The sequence below is a fragment of the Carassius carassius genome, chromosome 14, assembly GCF_963082965.1.
Source record: "Carassius carassius chromosome 14, fCarCar2.1, whole genome shotgun sequence".
Lineage (NCBI taxonomy): Eukaryota > Metazoa > Chordata > Actinopteri > Cypriniformes > Cyprinidae > Carassius > Carassius carassius.
The window spans coordinates 16929100-16943496 of NC_081768.1; the positions used below are offsets into that span (position 1 = coordinate 16929100).

General features: G+C 37.1%; 1 protein-coding gene across 1 annotated transcript; it reads right to left on the minus strand.

The window, feature by feature from the left end:
* Positions 1 to 293: 293 nt before the first annotated feature.
* LOC132157180 (guanine nucleotide exchange factor C9orf72-like) lies at positions 294 to 6558 on the minus strand. The gene is made up of 10 exons (XM_059566404.1): positions 6447 to 6558; positions 5566 to 6125; positions 5377 to 5472; positions 4486 to 4550; positions 4314 to 4386; positions 4119 to 4235; positions 3751 to 3986; positions 2607 to 2664; positions 2399 to 2508; positions 294 to 1466 (listed from the first exon to the last, which is right to left on the minus strand). The coding sequence occupies exons 2-10, from the start codon at positions 6010 to 6012 to the stop codon at positions 1280 to 1282; spliced, it is 1389 nt and encodes a 462-aa protein (XP_059422387.1). The 5' UTR covers positions 6013 to 6125; positions 6447 to 6558; the 3' UTR covers positions 294 to 1279.
* Between the last annotated feature and the right edge of the window lie 7839 nt (positions 6559 to 14397).

Here is a 14397-nt window from a genome sequence, read left to right on the forward strand (position 1 = left end):
AAAATTCTAGGCTACAAGCTCCAGTTCTCAAAAATCCTGGGAACCATTGTTCTTTATGTGTTTTTTTGCCTTATTCAAGTGTTTTAACATTTTTAGTTTTTCACAAACCACGCATAACATTTATTTTCTCAAAAACACAATCATGTACATACATGCATTTCACATATTATTACAGCCCAGTTTGTGCTGATTACAGTGAGAGTAGACTTTACCCATTTAGATATTTATAAGAAACTGAAAAAAGCACAAATGTCATGACAAAACTTCTCCAGGCCCCAAAAATACCCTTAGACTCCAGAGGGTCTTTTACACATTTACAACTTGAAATATAACAACATACACGTCACAGTTTAAAATAAACTTCCAACTGTGATTCCATAAATAGTCCAAACATTCAGAACTCAATTTATGTTTTGAATAAACATTAGGAATCTATCATTAATGCACTGCCTGTTTGATACATAACATACATAGCATTAGAGTAATATCTTGTGGAAGAACACTTCAAAATGAAAGCAAGATGTCTATGGGGCCCTTCCTGTTATTTGCTGACTTCCTTGCACATTGTACACCAGAGATTTGGTCTTATTAGTCAAGTTTTACTTCGCTTTTCCCACATTTCCACCAGCTTTCCTATATTCATGCCCCAAGCCAGATGCAAAAGTATGAGCCATTTAATTAACCGTTAGTTTAGTTTGTTAGACTCAAGTAAAGGAACAAAGAAAAGCCTCCCAGTAAATAGGATTCTGCAAAGTAACACATCTGTCATCTGTAAAGTCTCCAGACCATCATAGATAAAAGGCCAGGGAATGTTATTACAGAGTGAAGGTTACTTTAATTAAACCATATTTTAAATTACTTTATGGTGTTCCAATTTAAATAAGAGGAAAATCACGTCCATGAAGACTAATTTAGAGTGGGATTAAAATTACTTCATCTTTGTTCCTTGCCATGTTACACATCATCAATTGATTGTGCTATGAAAGAAGGTATATCTTAGTTAGCTGTTAAGCAAAAACCCATTAAGTGTAAGATCCAAACAATGATTGGACAAGTGTCTAATATTCCCACCATTAAAGAATCTCATATGAACAAAGTCTTCTTCAAACAAATATGAATTCATCAGCATCATAAGCAAGTTATCATTATTTTAAAGCACATGTGAATCAGTCGACATTTCAGCAGCAGGTGTTGTTCAGAAAACTGCATAATAAATATACTAAAATAAACATCAGGATGCAAGAGTGTCCTGTGGTGTGATGAGCTCAGGGTTCAGAGGTCAGAAGTTAATGAGGAGGTCACGCTCCTGCACACTGGTAAGGAAAGACTTCCCAAAAACGAAGGAGTGAAGGCCTGCCCGCAGTTTCTCTGCCATCGCCATAATGATATTCAAGTCACCCTCCACTGTTAAGTCCAAATCAGTTTTCAAGTTGCGTAGAGATCTGAAAGGTTTTTTGCCCTTCTGCCTATAATTAATAATAATTAATAACACAATGAGTCTACCGTAAAATATAACCAGGTATGTTAAAGGAATACTGGAATTCATGTTTATCAAGTTTAACCAAAAAAAAAGAAGAAGACCCTTTTTAAATTAATTAAAATTAAAATGTAATTCTAATTTAAAAAAGGGGAGTTTTTAAATTAATTTAAATTTAATTAGAATTTTTAGTTTTTTGCTTAGATTGAAATAAGCAATGCAGAGCAGCTAAAACAGCAACATATTATATTAAATCATTTTCTATTAATCTATAAATTTTCATTATAATTTTAAGGACTTGTATTAAAAAAAAATAATTAAAAATCAAACTAAACAAAATAGTTTACACTACCATTAAAAAATAATTTAATAATTTTAAATAACTTTCCTGAAAAATAATGCATCAAAATCAAAACATATTTAGCACCACACAACTGTTTTCAACACTGATGATAATAATAAGAAATATTTTTGAGCACCAAATCGGCATATCAGAATGATTTCTGATTGATCACATGACACTAAAACTGGAGTAATGATGCTGGAAATTAAATAAATTAAATGAAAAAAAATTAGTAGTAAGCAATAACTTCCAACTGTAGTAATATTTCACATCACTGTGTTTTAGAACAAATATCTGCATTCTTGGTGAACAAAATACTTATTTTTCTTAATAACATTTAAAAATATTACCAACTCCAAACTTCTAAATGTCAGTATATATCACCCACCTTAGTTTACAGTACATAATAGTACAAAAATGTAGCTTAATTTGACTGAAAATTGTTGTCAATCGCTGCATGTGACTGCATTAATTATCTACAGTAAGCACATGACACTTACATCCTAGTTCAAATATTTTCAATAAATGACACTGTGTAGTGTCTGTAGAAGATGTGAGCTCAAAGCTGCTGTACTTACGTCTCATCCTCAATATATCTCAGCAGTGTCAGGGCCTTCCTGTGCAGCAGGAGAAGGAAGTGGGACAAATACACACTCCGCAGAGACAGTCCTGGTTTCAACAGAAACACCTATCGATCGACAAAGAAGCAAACAAATACAACTTATCGAGGCCAAAGCAAAGGATGTTATTATAAAGCTTAGAAGAAAGATAGTCAGGCAAACTTACTTCATCTATGAAAGACTTCACAAGTGTGTCTTTGTGCATCACGTCTTGAAATATATTCCTAGGAAAAGCCATGTAGTTTAGTTAGTGATTGAGAAGGTAAAGAAACCTCTTATTTCCTCTTGAGAAAGCTGCTTTTAATTCTCTTAAAAAAAGATTCAAAGTTAAGTTACTACTTGATATGTGACTCTGATTACATTGTTTTTGTATGTGTACACAGCGTATCGAACGAATGATATGGTGAGTGCCCTAAAATGAGATCTTAAATGTCACTGTTTCACCCCTCAGCAACTCTGTGTACTTTTAAATTGAAATGTTTTTGGTCAAACGGTCACTGACAGTCCTTGAAAACAAATCAATGATGCAGCTCTATGCTGGCCACAGCCCTGAACCATGACATTAACAGAGAGTGGAGAGTATTCACAATTTCAAGGACACACATCCATATACACAAGCATCTCAAAGCTGATTTCTTCATTCAGAGAACTCCGAGATCAAAATACATTTACATTAGCAGTTCACATTAACATTACTGTTACATTACATTAAAGCAACAGCAACAGCGAATTATAATCTTACAGCATTAACTAATCTAAATTATAATGTTAATATCTACATAGCTTTATGAATTAACATGTATACCAGCCATTCAGATTTTTGTTAAATTAAATAAAATGTATGCATTTAGCAGACGCTTTTATCCAAAGCGACTTACAGTGCATTCAGGCTATCAATTTTTACCTATCATGTGTTCCCGGGGAATCGAACCACCAACCTTGCGCTCTTGTCTCTTATGCTCACAAAGACTGCATTTATTTGATACATGTTTTATCTCTCTGCGATCTCTTTCTTCTCACATTTAATCTCTTTATAAATTTGGTAATTAGTCATATAATAAGCAGGATAATGTACAGTCAGTAGGTCATTAATCACCAGCAGTCACCATTAATAAAAAAATAAACCTTATATACAAAATAAGATCCCTTCACTATGCAAGAATAACCAACTCACTGTACAATATTCCTTAAATATAGATTTTGTGTATTTGAATAAAAGACCATGATATCTTGTTATCCTTACAGTAAGAATCAGCCAATCATGATACAGTTTCCAGACTGATAAGGTATGTAGAAGTCAAAGGTCATACAAGTCTGGTGTGTAGGAGTCCTGGGCATTGATGAGGTTGTCAGAACTGATGTCATCCTCGCTGGCAGCCTTCCAGAGGGCACTGAGCTCAGCACGCATGTAGCGCCGCTGATGATACGTGTGCTCGTGGCAGGGTGGCATCTGCTTGACCGTGTTAATGTCCACGTCGATGTGGGTGGTGGGGTACGGGGAGTAGAGCACCTGCCGGTAGGGCAACACAAAGCTGCCTGTGGAGTCCTGGGAAGGAGAAAAGAGGGACCTTAATAACTTTACCACGCAGCAAAGCCACCAGATGGTTATGGACCCATGTCATTTAGAACTGGATATTCTGTACAAATGGGCAGTGGTTATGAGGGACACTCTGGATACCTTAAGGAGGCCTTGAACAAAGAGGCCGGTGTCATATTTAAATGAGCCGTCGGGGTGACACAGCCGAGAGCACTTTCTCTCCGCAGGAGTGAGGAAGAGGCACAGCGTGAGAACGATCTATAAAAGGTCTACAATCATTAGTCGGCTTTCATGCTCAGATATGAATGCTGAGAATGTACATGTGGGAATGTGCACCTTATTGACTTTCTCAGGATTGCTGCCAACCACCATGGAACAGCCACAAGTCTGAAGATGAGAGCTGATAGCCCTATGATAGAGAAGGACGACAAACATCACAACCTAAACAATGAAAACAAGCAACTCAATTCAGATCATTGCCTTATACTAAAGATGCAATATGTCTTACTTGTGTAAAAAGTCTTCGTGACAGCTGTCGCCAATATCATCATCATAGAGCACCGTGTCCTTTAGCTGTAACGAGGAAAAGTATTTCTTTATGTGCTTCAGTGAGAGTGAGAAAAACAATCAAAATGTTTAATATTTCAAAATTGTCAGGAAAAGATCTAATGTAACTGTCACTGAGTGAAGATCTCTTCCAGCTAGATACATATTGCTCACCCTTAGGAACTAACCAACGTGTTGTTTGTACAACGACATTTATAAATTAGAATTAATATAGTACATCAAATGTATTAAATAAAACATTTATTTACAGTGCTAGTCAATGACATGGTTCAAATTGTTTTAGTTCTGGATATTAATATTTTTTTTAAAGTACCTTTCATACGTACAATGACTTGAATGGATTTCTTCCTATGCTGTGATGCATGATTTAATTTTTCCTGAATTAAAATGAATGGTGATTTTTTTTGGGGGGGGGGCACAAAAATGTTAGCGTGACACTTTCCTTATTTTATAATGAAGAAAAAACCTAATTAATTCCTTTGAATTTTTGAAGAACACACTAAGTGGCTTGGCATAATCTTAATTCATTTCAGTTCTGGTCACTGCTTAATAGTGCAGAAAAATGCCAAAATATGATATGATCGAGAGGTCACCTGCTCTTATTTATTTAATTAATTTCATTATTCATTTGTCTTATTATTAAGTATCGCACAAGTACTGTTTTTTAATTACTATTGCAGTAGTACTGTTTTATTTAATTTATTGCATTAGTACTATTATTTTTTCAAGAACTGTTGTAATGGTACTGTTTTATTTGATCTGTACCATTCTATTTTATGTAGTCTATTCTATTTAGTTTTATTTAGGCCCTCAACTATGTCAAAATACTCACATCGACTTCCTCTGGTACACTGTGTTTCTTCATGGAGGTGAGCAGCTCCATTATGGGAACAATCTCAGATGACAACACAAAGATTATGTTGTAACCCTACATGATAAAACGCACACAGCACATACATTATGAAAACTAAGAAACAATAACTGGATTACAAGTAAAAAATGCACAGCTCTGAGCAAAGACCTTCTGCATGCAGATGCGTCCCTTGCGGATGATGTGCTTGAGTCTCTCCACACACACACTGTGCAGTGGCAGGTAAAAGCTTAGTTCTGACTGCGGCAGGATGATTGACAGCGCACATGTGTTCTTATCTCCCTTGAGTTCTCCGTCAAAAATCAGCGAGACTATGATAACTCCCTTTTCTGCCAAGACGAAGAACTTCACATCCACTGCGCCACTCTCAGCACTTCGCAAAATCTCGCCGTTCAGCGTGTGATTGGCCAGAAACGTGACCTCTCCATCACTGAGCAGCGGCAACCTCTGACCTTTGGGGGCCCAGATGTGCTGTACACGCGGTCCCAGGATGTTGTCCCAGTAAGCGAAGGTTGCAGCCAGGACGGGACACCAGTGCTCGACCAGCACTTCAGTCTTAGCCACACCAGGAGACTGCGGGGGACCGGCTGCAGACATAACGGCTGCTCACACAGACCTACAGTCAGCCTGCTGTCAGTCTCGCAATGAAGAAGTCAGAGGTGACAAACAGATTGCAACATCCTCCTGCTGTTACACTGCACCCATGCAATCTGTGGAAGAGGAACAGAAAAAACAAAGTGGAGTGGACTAGAAAGTGAAAACACTGACGTGACATGTTAGCTAGGACAACAAAACGCTATAAAATTGCATTGTTATAAAAAGCACGAGCTTTCCGACTTAAGAATTAATCACTGGTGTCAAAATATCCAAATGTGTTAGAGCCTTTCCAGAGATCCCTGTATCTGTACATGACATACATCGAGCTAATCACGACACTTCGACATTCATGTATAAAACACGTCTGCATTAGCTCGAATAGTCGTGGTGAATCAGATTTTTGCTGCCAGTATTTTACACATACAGAATCCTACCTGCTTTGACTCAAAACGACAACACATTCGTCAACGCTTTTCCTTGTTCCCTTGCTGTCACTAGGCTGCGAAGAAGTGCGTTGCTGAAGCTCAGGGCACAACAGCGCCCTCTGGCGGCTGAATGAGTCATTTGATTACGTGACCCGGGACCGGAGAGACGAGGAAGAAATTCAATTACCTCTCGAGTCGTTTTATCAAACCATCACTTCAGGCTGTGAGTTGTATTGAGGAAGATATTGCTATTATATTGTAGTATCGAACTGTGTTGCAGTCTATTTGCAATTATATTAAATAGATTTTTTGTTAACCATAACTTTACACTACCTAAATGGAGTTTCAAAGCTGCCTCAGTACGTTATTTCGGGAGATAAGAATACTATTCTAACGGTTTTTGCCATAGTAAATCTAGTAATAGTGTGCGGATAAGAGTTCAGCTTCAGTGTAGGCTACAGGTTCGCCAACAGTCTCAATAAATCCGCCATTAGACTTAATCAATCCAGAGTAACGTTAGTTCACCAACGGATCAAATCGTTTGGAGCACTTTTTTACTTTGTAACAACACAGAGAGCTAAAAGAACATTAGATGAAGAGTTTTCACATACACTCTACTGAAACAAACCTCGCTTTGTATCGTTTGCCATCGACCAACGTCTTTATTAAGTTAAACATCTGCGAGAGCAGCTTGTGAATGACTCACTGCAGGTAAAGACATTTTGCAACCGGTACATACTGTAAATACAATAATCCTTTAGTACTACACGATACCATCACTGTACATTGATATGCTACTAGAACAGCAGACTAAACTATATTGTGATGTTGATAAATGTACTGTATGAAAACAAATATACCCTTACAAAAATTATCCATAGTTTTATTATAGTAAAAGTGTAGTAACCATTGTTTTTGTCGTATTGACTACCATTTATAAAACCACAGTTTTACTACAAATACCATGGTTAAACTAAGGTTAGTGTAGCAAACCCATGGTTATTTTGTGGTTACCACGGTTTATCCTTTTTTTGAATAACCATGCACTCAAAAAAAATCCAGGTGTATTTTTTTTACCCAAATGCTGGGTTGAGCCTTTTGGGTAATTTTTGGGGGTTATTTTTTCAGTGTTTGGGTAGTTTTTGTGTTACACAGCTCCTGGGTCAAACGTATAACAACCCAATGTTTGGGTAGTTTTTGTATTACTCAGATCCTGGGTCAGACTTAAACCAGTGGTTGAGTTATTTATCGCGGTGATTTGCTTCTCTTCTGGAGAGAGCAGTTAGCGCCATCGAATTTAAGCATTCGTCGGTAAAATACATGTTTGTATACATTTTACTTTATCTATAAAATCATTACTGTGCTGAATATCGATCAAATTTTATTCAGAGCAACATACAGGCGTGCGGTATGAATCACCTTTAACGAGTGTTGCGGTCTTTTCGAGTGATGAAAAAGCCTGATGCTTTGCATAAAATAAACGATTTTATTTATAAAGATACAGAAAACAAATATTCCGTCAAAGCTGTTTACTGTTTGTTTTGGGGCAGGTTATAAAGGCAATCGCAGTATATTTCGGCTATGAATGAAACGTAGGGGGGGCGGCCTCAGGCGTGAGCAGTTGCCCATCGAACACGACTCTAGCTCGGACTCGAGAACCAATGCAGCGTAGTTACGGTGGAAACAGAACAACAGAGACTGGTTAATAACACGTAAATTACTTCTGTTTAACGTAAATATTCGGCTCCATGCCCTGAAGGTACTCAAAAAGTTTGGTGGCAGCGCCACCTTGTGGTCAAGAGTTATAATGAAATAAAAAAAAATGCTAATAACTTTTGAATAAATTAGACTATTGAAATGAAAATGGTCTCCCTATATTCTTTGGGTCATGCCGAGAGCATCGATACCAATTATGAGAAAATTGGCCATACTTCCTGTCCGCCATTTTGATTAATTTTGAAAACCTACTTTTTCGAACTCTTCTTAGACCAGGGGTAGGCAAGTTCGGTCCTAGAGAGCCGCAGTCCTGCACAGTTCAGTTCCAACCCTGAAAAAAAAACTCACCTGCCTGTATTTTAGTAATCCTGAATGGATTGATAAGCTTGTTCAGGTGTGTTTGATTAGGGTTGAAGCTGAAGTCTGCAGGTCTGCGGCTCTCTAGGACCGAACTTGCCTACCCCTGTCCTAAACCGTTAGTCCGATTTTCCCCAAATTTGACTCAGATCATCTTCAGACCATGCTGGCAAAAAGTTATGGCATTTGTATCGATATACAAAACGGTTCTCATTTAGCATATCAAAGAATTTGCTGGAACGGTGCCAAAATGCATTTGAGGCTGTATTTCTGCAAATCTTTGACATATTTGCACCAAACTTTGTATCTGTCATCGCCACCTCACACTGACCATGCCACATAAATTTGGTAACAGCGCCACCTATTGGTCAAGAGTAATAAACCATTAATTAACCATGAATAATTGCACTTAAAAATGCTAATAACTTTTTAATGCATTAGCCTATTGCAATGAAACTGGTCACAAAATATTCCCTGGCTTATGCCAACAACATAGATACCAAATATGCCAGAGTAAGCTGAACTTCCTGTCCGCCATTTATATTTATGTTGACAACCTACTTTTTCGAAATCCTCATCAACCGTGGGTCCGAATTTCACCAAATTCGAATCAGATGATCCTCAGACTGTGCTGACAAAATTTTTTGGATTTTGTGTCGATAGACAAAACCGTTTTCACATACCACCGCAACGAATTTGAGGCATCATGCCAAAAATGACATTTTAGCCTGTATCGCTGCGATGCTTTGGCATATTGACACCAAACTTTTTGTGTGCCAATTGTCATCTCTCACAGAACACGCCAAAATGATTTGATAACAGCGCCACCTCTTGATCAAAAGTGATAAGCCATTTAATCATATTACTAGTGGTTGTATTTATGATTTTTCAGCCATTTCAATTACAATCATCCTAAAATTGCTTTAATTGCACATTGTTGCATTTGGTGTGATGCTCCATGCCATGCTTAGCTCCTAAATTTGCCAGTGGAGTGCTTGGCCCCGTAATTGCTGCTCGCAGCTATATTTATTAGTTTTATTGTTTGTTAAACAAGTTTAAATATGGGCAATATGTATAGCCTTTCAAAAACGATATAAACAATGCTGTAAATGATAATTAAAGGAAAATAAAGGAAGTTAACATGCAAACCAGCGGTTGTGTGGATTATTTTAGAAAAGTTTAGAGGATTTAAGTTTATCTGTAAACATTATTTAATGTATGAAGTAAAAAATAAGCTAGTAAAAATTTATTAACTTTATCGTGGTTAAATCAACCCCTTATGCTGGGTTAAATAAATAACCTAATTTGCTGGGTAAAATTAACCCAAAATGGGTTCTGTCTTATATTTACCCAGCCCTTGGGTTAATAACAACCCAAATTGGGTTGTTTTTAACCCAGTGTTTTTTAGAGTCTGGTTAACCTTTGTAAGGGTAGTAGGATAGAATTTTTTTTTTTTTCCATAGGTCAGTGAGAAGGTGAACGTTGAAATCACCCAAATGTACTGATGTAATTTATCTTGTTGTCACTCTTGGTTAGCTGCAGTATCATCCTCACTCTTAACCTCCTGATTGGCACATCATCCGTCTACCTCTAATTTTGTAATACACACCATCAGGCCTCGCTGAACTGGTCCACTGATCTCAATTTTGTGGTTAAATACACCAATTGACCCTCACCACCTCGAACCACTGTTGTCGGATGATATATATTGTGCTCTCAGCTTTCCATTACAATGCTACAAACCTCATTGACTTATTGTGATAGCAGAGACCGGAGAGGGACGGAGGCATTTCAGGTTGCCATGGCAACAATAGTGAGAAGCAGCGTTAGCAACACTTTTAGGTGGCACCTAGCAACCATATCCATGCATCCAAAGGCCAGGTTACAAGACAGCACGGGAAGGAAATCATTTGCACAGGCTTTTGTTATAGAGCTGTTGCCTTCTGCTTGATTTGCTTGGCTACATAATGTGTTGAAAATACAGCAACAAATTATTTGCAGCTCAGTACGGATGAATGTGCAGCTTTGGTATCAGCATGAAGAGAAGCTGATTATGAGCGAGTCTTGATGAGTTTGTGTGTATGTGTGTGCGTTTCTAAACGTAACCTTCGCGCTCACATGCTCCCTTCGCTGATTAGGACTCGCTGTGCTGATTAGCAGTTGTCATGTGTGCTCTTTACAGAGTCATTACAGAGTGATTTCCTCCCACCCCATTCCTCATCCCATCATTCTGTGGTGTGGAAGAGTGAAGATGCATGGCTCTAGCCCGCACAGAGATGGGTAATGGGTTATTATTTCTAGAACAGTCATACTAATGCCATGGGTCTGAAAAGATTGCATATGCAACATTACCATCATGTTAGCGGGCTGAAGCTCAAATCGAGCATGCTTTCAGCGGCGAGAAAGTCAGAACAGAAGGACAAACCTGGCAAACAGACCCGTGGGGGATGGTTGTGTTGTGTGATGGTGTAACTGAAGCCACTTTAAAATATGAGAGAGGCTCAGAGATTTATGACTGGGGTTCAGCAGGTGACATGTTTTCCCCTTTTGTTTCTTATTTTGCTTATTTGGCAGGCAGATAGGCACCGCTGGCAAACCTTTAGTCTAAACTCATCATCTTTCACCATCAGTCAGAGTGAAATATATGGGGGAGATGAACCTCATCTTGGTAATCATTAGCCAACATCCATTTTCCAGCGACGTTAATCCACAGGGTAAAAATCTGAAAGTGTTTTGGGCGGAGCGTTTTTTCCCCCTCAAAATCAGGACCAGGAAAATATTGATTCCTTGTCATTTAGCAGGTGCTTTTTATCTGAAGTGATTTACAGTACACTAACTGCAGGGACTCCCTAGAGCTTTGTCTGGCAACTGAGTGGGTGAAGGAAATTTAGCTGAAATAACTGCTGAACTGGGACTGTTCACAGCAGGGGGTCCCAAACATTTTCAAGCTATGACCCTATTCTAAGGAGGCATAATTACTCTCAAGAACGACCACTAAAAAGATTTTATAGTGAAATGTGAGGGGAAAAGACCCATTTGCTCTCTCATTTTGCTATCGGTTTTTGTTTTTTATTTCATTCATACTGTTGAATTTGGTAGGCTGAGAATTTCATTGCATTACCATAAACTATAAAAATGGGGATAATTATCAACAAAGACATGAATATGAAGTATACAGAAAAAGAGAGAATATATTTTTGTTTTTCTGGAGGCACAGCATGTAAGCACAGCCTAATGGCTTTAGTGGAGTAATGATTCAGTTCGGTAGGTGAGTCATTTGTTGATTTAGTAGCTGCTCTGACAAATTTGTTGAGTTAATTCTGTGAAGGATTCATCAGACTGATTCAGACTCTTCAGTTCGTGAGTCATACAAAACGATTCATTAAAACAGCCAGCTCAAAATGCTTGTGAATCAGACTGCCTGGCATTGTATTTTTGTTAAATGGTTGAAATATTTAACATCAAGTGTCCAACATCAAGTCACTTTATCAGATCACAATAGCAAACAACAGACAGTTTTAGTGAGTTATCTTTAAAGTTTATTGTTGAAATTTTGATATCCGGGATACTCTGATTCAGAGACACAGTGCTATAAATAAATAGCACTCATAAAAAGCTCTTGAGATAGCATGAAATGCATGAGAAGTGGCACCACTGAAAATGGCACAAGAAAGACTGCTTTGGTGTGTGATGCACTTGTGTTGCTTCGTGAAAAATACATATGGTAAATTATCCCCTATTCAAATTTGAATTTGAGTACGGTACTTGTATTATTCATTTTCCTGATATGGTATGAAAAAAACATTCTTTTACACTCTATGATCCAGTTTGAACACTATAGGTTATCGGAAGTATTTATTAAGCCACAATTAAATCAAGGTATGTCTGAATAATTAAATTGTTAAAGTGTAAAATTAGATTTTATAAATTATCCTTCTTGGGGTTGGGGTTGTGCTTCTAATATGTTTGTCTCTCTTGCACTTTCTTTTGGGTAGCAGACAGTTCTCCAGGTCCATCTTGAAGCAAGCCTTTATGCATCAGTTCCTGATACTTTAATGTGTCTCTGAGGAAGACTCATTCACATAGAAAAGTGGCCCCTGCTCATATTTTCACCCCAAACGAGTCCTGACAGAACACTGCAAGGTCAAGCACTCACCACAGAACACCATAGTCGTATGATGATGACACACACTCTCATATAAAAGCAACTTCTTTTGTTTGTGAGTCATAGATGGACATGATTAGTTCAGGTATATTTAGATGCTTTTGATTGTGTAACAAAACAAGCTCATAAAGACCAGCAAACCTTCTGGGAATTTTAAGGTACTGGTAGTGTGTAGGTTAACGGTTTGGCCTGCAGTTTCTTTAATACAGCTGGACTACTTTTGGCACCAAGGACAAAAAGTAGTAACCTGAGGCACATTGTCTTGATGGAAAATTCTGTCCTTGTACTTTTGTGTAACGCGATCAATCTAAAGCAGTTTAAGTGGAGGAAAGACTTTAAAATAATAATCTGTTTGGATAGGCTAAATTTAATTCAGAGCAGTGCTTACTGTATATCAAATAAAAATTTTGCAATCTGTCTTCCCTTTTAAATTGAGTTAAGACAGAGTCAAGATGAAATATAGTATAAATATAGCTTCAAGTTGCAATATACAAGGTCCATCCTGAACAGCAAGAAGCAGGTAAATAAATGCTTGGATGTAACACAACTGGCATCAAGACTTGGAATAAGGATTTAAAAAATTACACTTTTAAAGACATTGTAGAACAAGAGATCATTCAAGAAGACATATCGCATATGACACTGGAGAAAATCAAACCAACACAGCTTAGGCCTTTATGTATTAAAAAGATATCAAACATTTTCCAAAAGATGAGGAGTCCTTTAAATTCAGTACAGAAAAAGAAATATAATATGAATGTACTATAGAGAATTAGAAAAATTAGTGTGGGTTTCATCCATAATTTGTTTGAAATTAATGGACATGACTTCACTCAGAGAAGCAAATATTAAAAATATTAAGTAAAATAATAAGTATTCCAGCCTGATCAATTTAGATTAACTGTATTAAGTAAAAGCTTTGTGCTTGTACACCTAAATCAAGGAGGTCAATAATACACATAGAAAGCTATCAGTTAGGAATCCTATTAATTTCAATGGCAAGTGCTTGCTTGGCATGTGACCACCTGGAAGTGTGCAATTTAAAGTCTGCCATCCTTGCTCTTGGGATCTCAGTTCTGGATACCATTTTTTTAGCCAGGTTTTTTTTTAACCCTGGAAAAGTAGGATAATGACATCATGATAACATTGATTTGTTGATCACACCATGAAATACATGCACAATCCCAAACCCTTCACTAGTGTCAATCCTGAGCTGTGACATCAATAATGGAATGGAATATTTTGTATTTCTATGTTTCCTTGAAGAAATTTTGTCAACTACTTGAGCCGTCATTTTTAGTTGTCCTCTGTAATTTAGTGAGATGCCAAATTTAAAAAAATATATAAAGCAAAGACAATTTAACAAAGGTTCAACTGACCAACAGAACTGAGATTTTAGATTTCACATTTTAATATGCCTGATGCCAAGCAATCACAGCTATAATCTATTCCATAATTGAGATTATTGGAAAATTTAGCAACTGAAATATCCTGCATGCAAAAATGTGTAACTTTCCACCATTAAGAGATTAAGTTAAGTAAATAAAGAGGTTAATATATATAAATATATATATATATATATATATATATATATAAGAAATATATAAGAAACACCGAAAGCAATAAGGCTAAGATGGTGTAGGTTCATATCTATTTAGTGTGTTTTGTGCCACCGGGAACACTTGAGACGGGCGAGAATACAATTTAAGATGACAGAAACAC

Coding starts and splice junctions, on each gene's coding strand:
- LOC132157180 (XM_059566404.1), bottom strand. CDS start 6,012: ATGTCTGCAGCCGGTCCCCCGCAGTCTCCTGGTGTGGCTAAGACTGAA. Junction 4,551..5,376: donor GTGTACCAGAGGAAGTCGAT/GTGAGTATTTTG, acceptor TCCTCGTTACAG/CTAAAGGACACGGTGCTCTA. Junction 3,987..4,118: donor TTGTTCAAGGCCTCCTTAAG/GTATCCAGAGTG, acceptor TCTCCTTCCCAG/GACTCCACAGGCAGCTTTGT.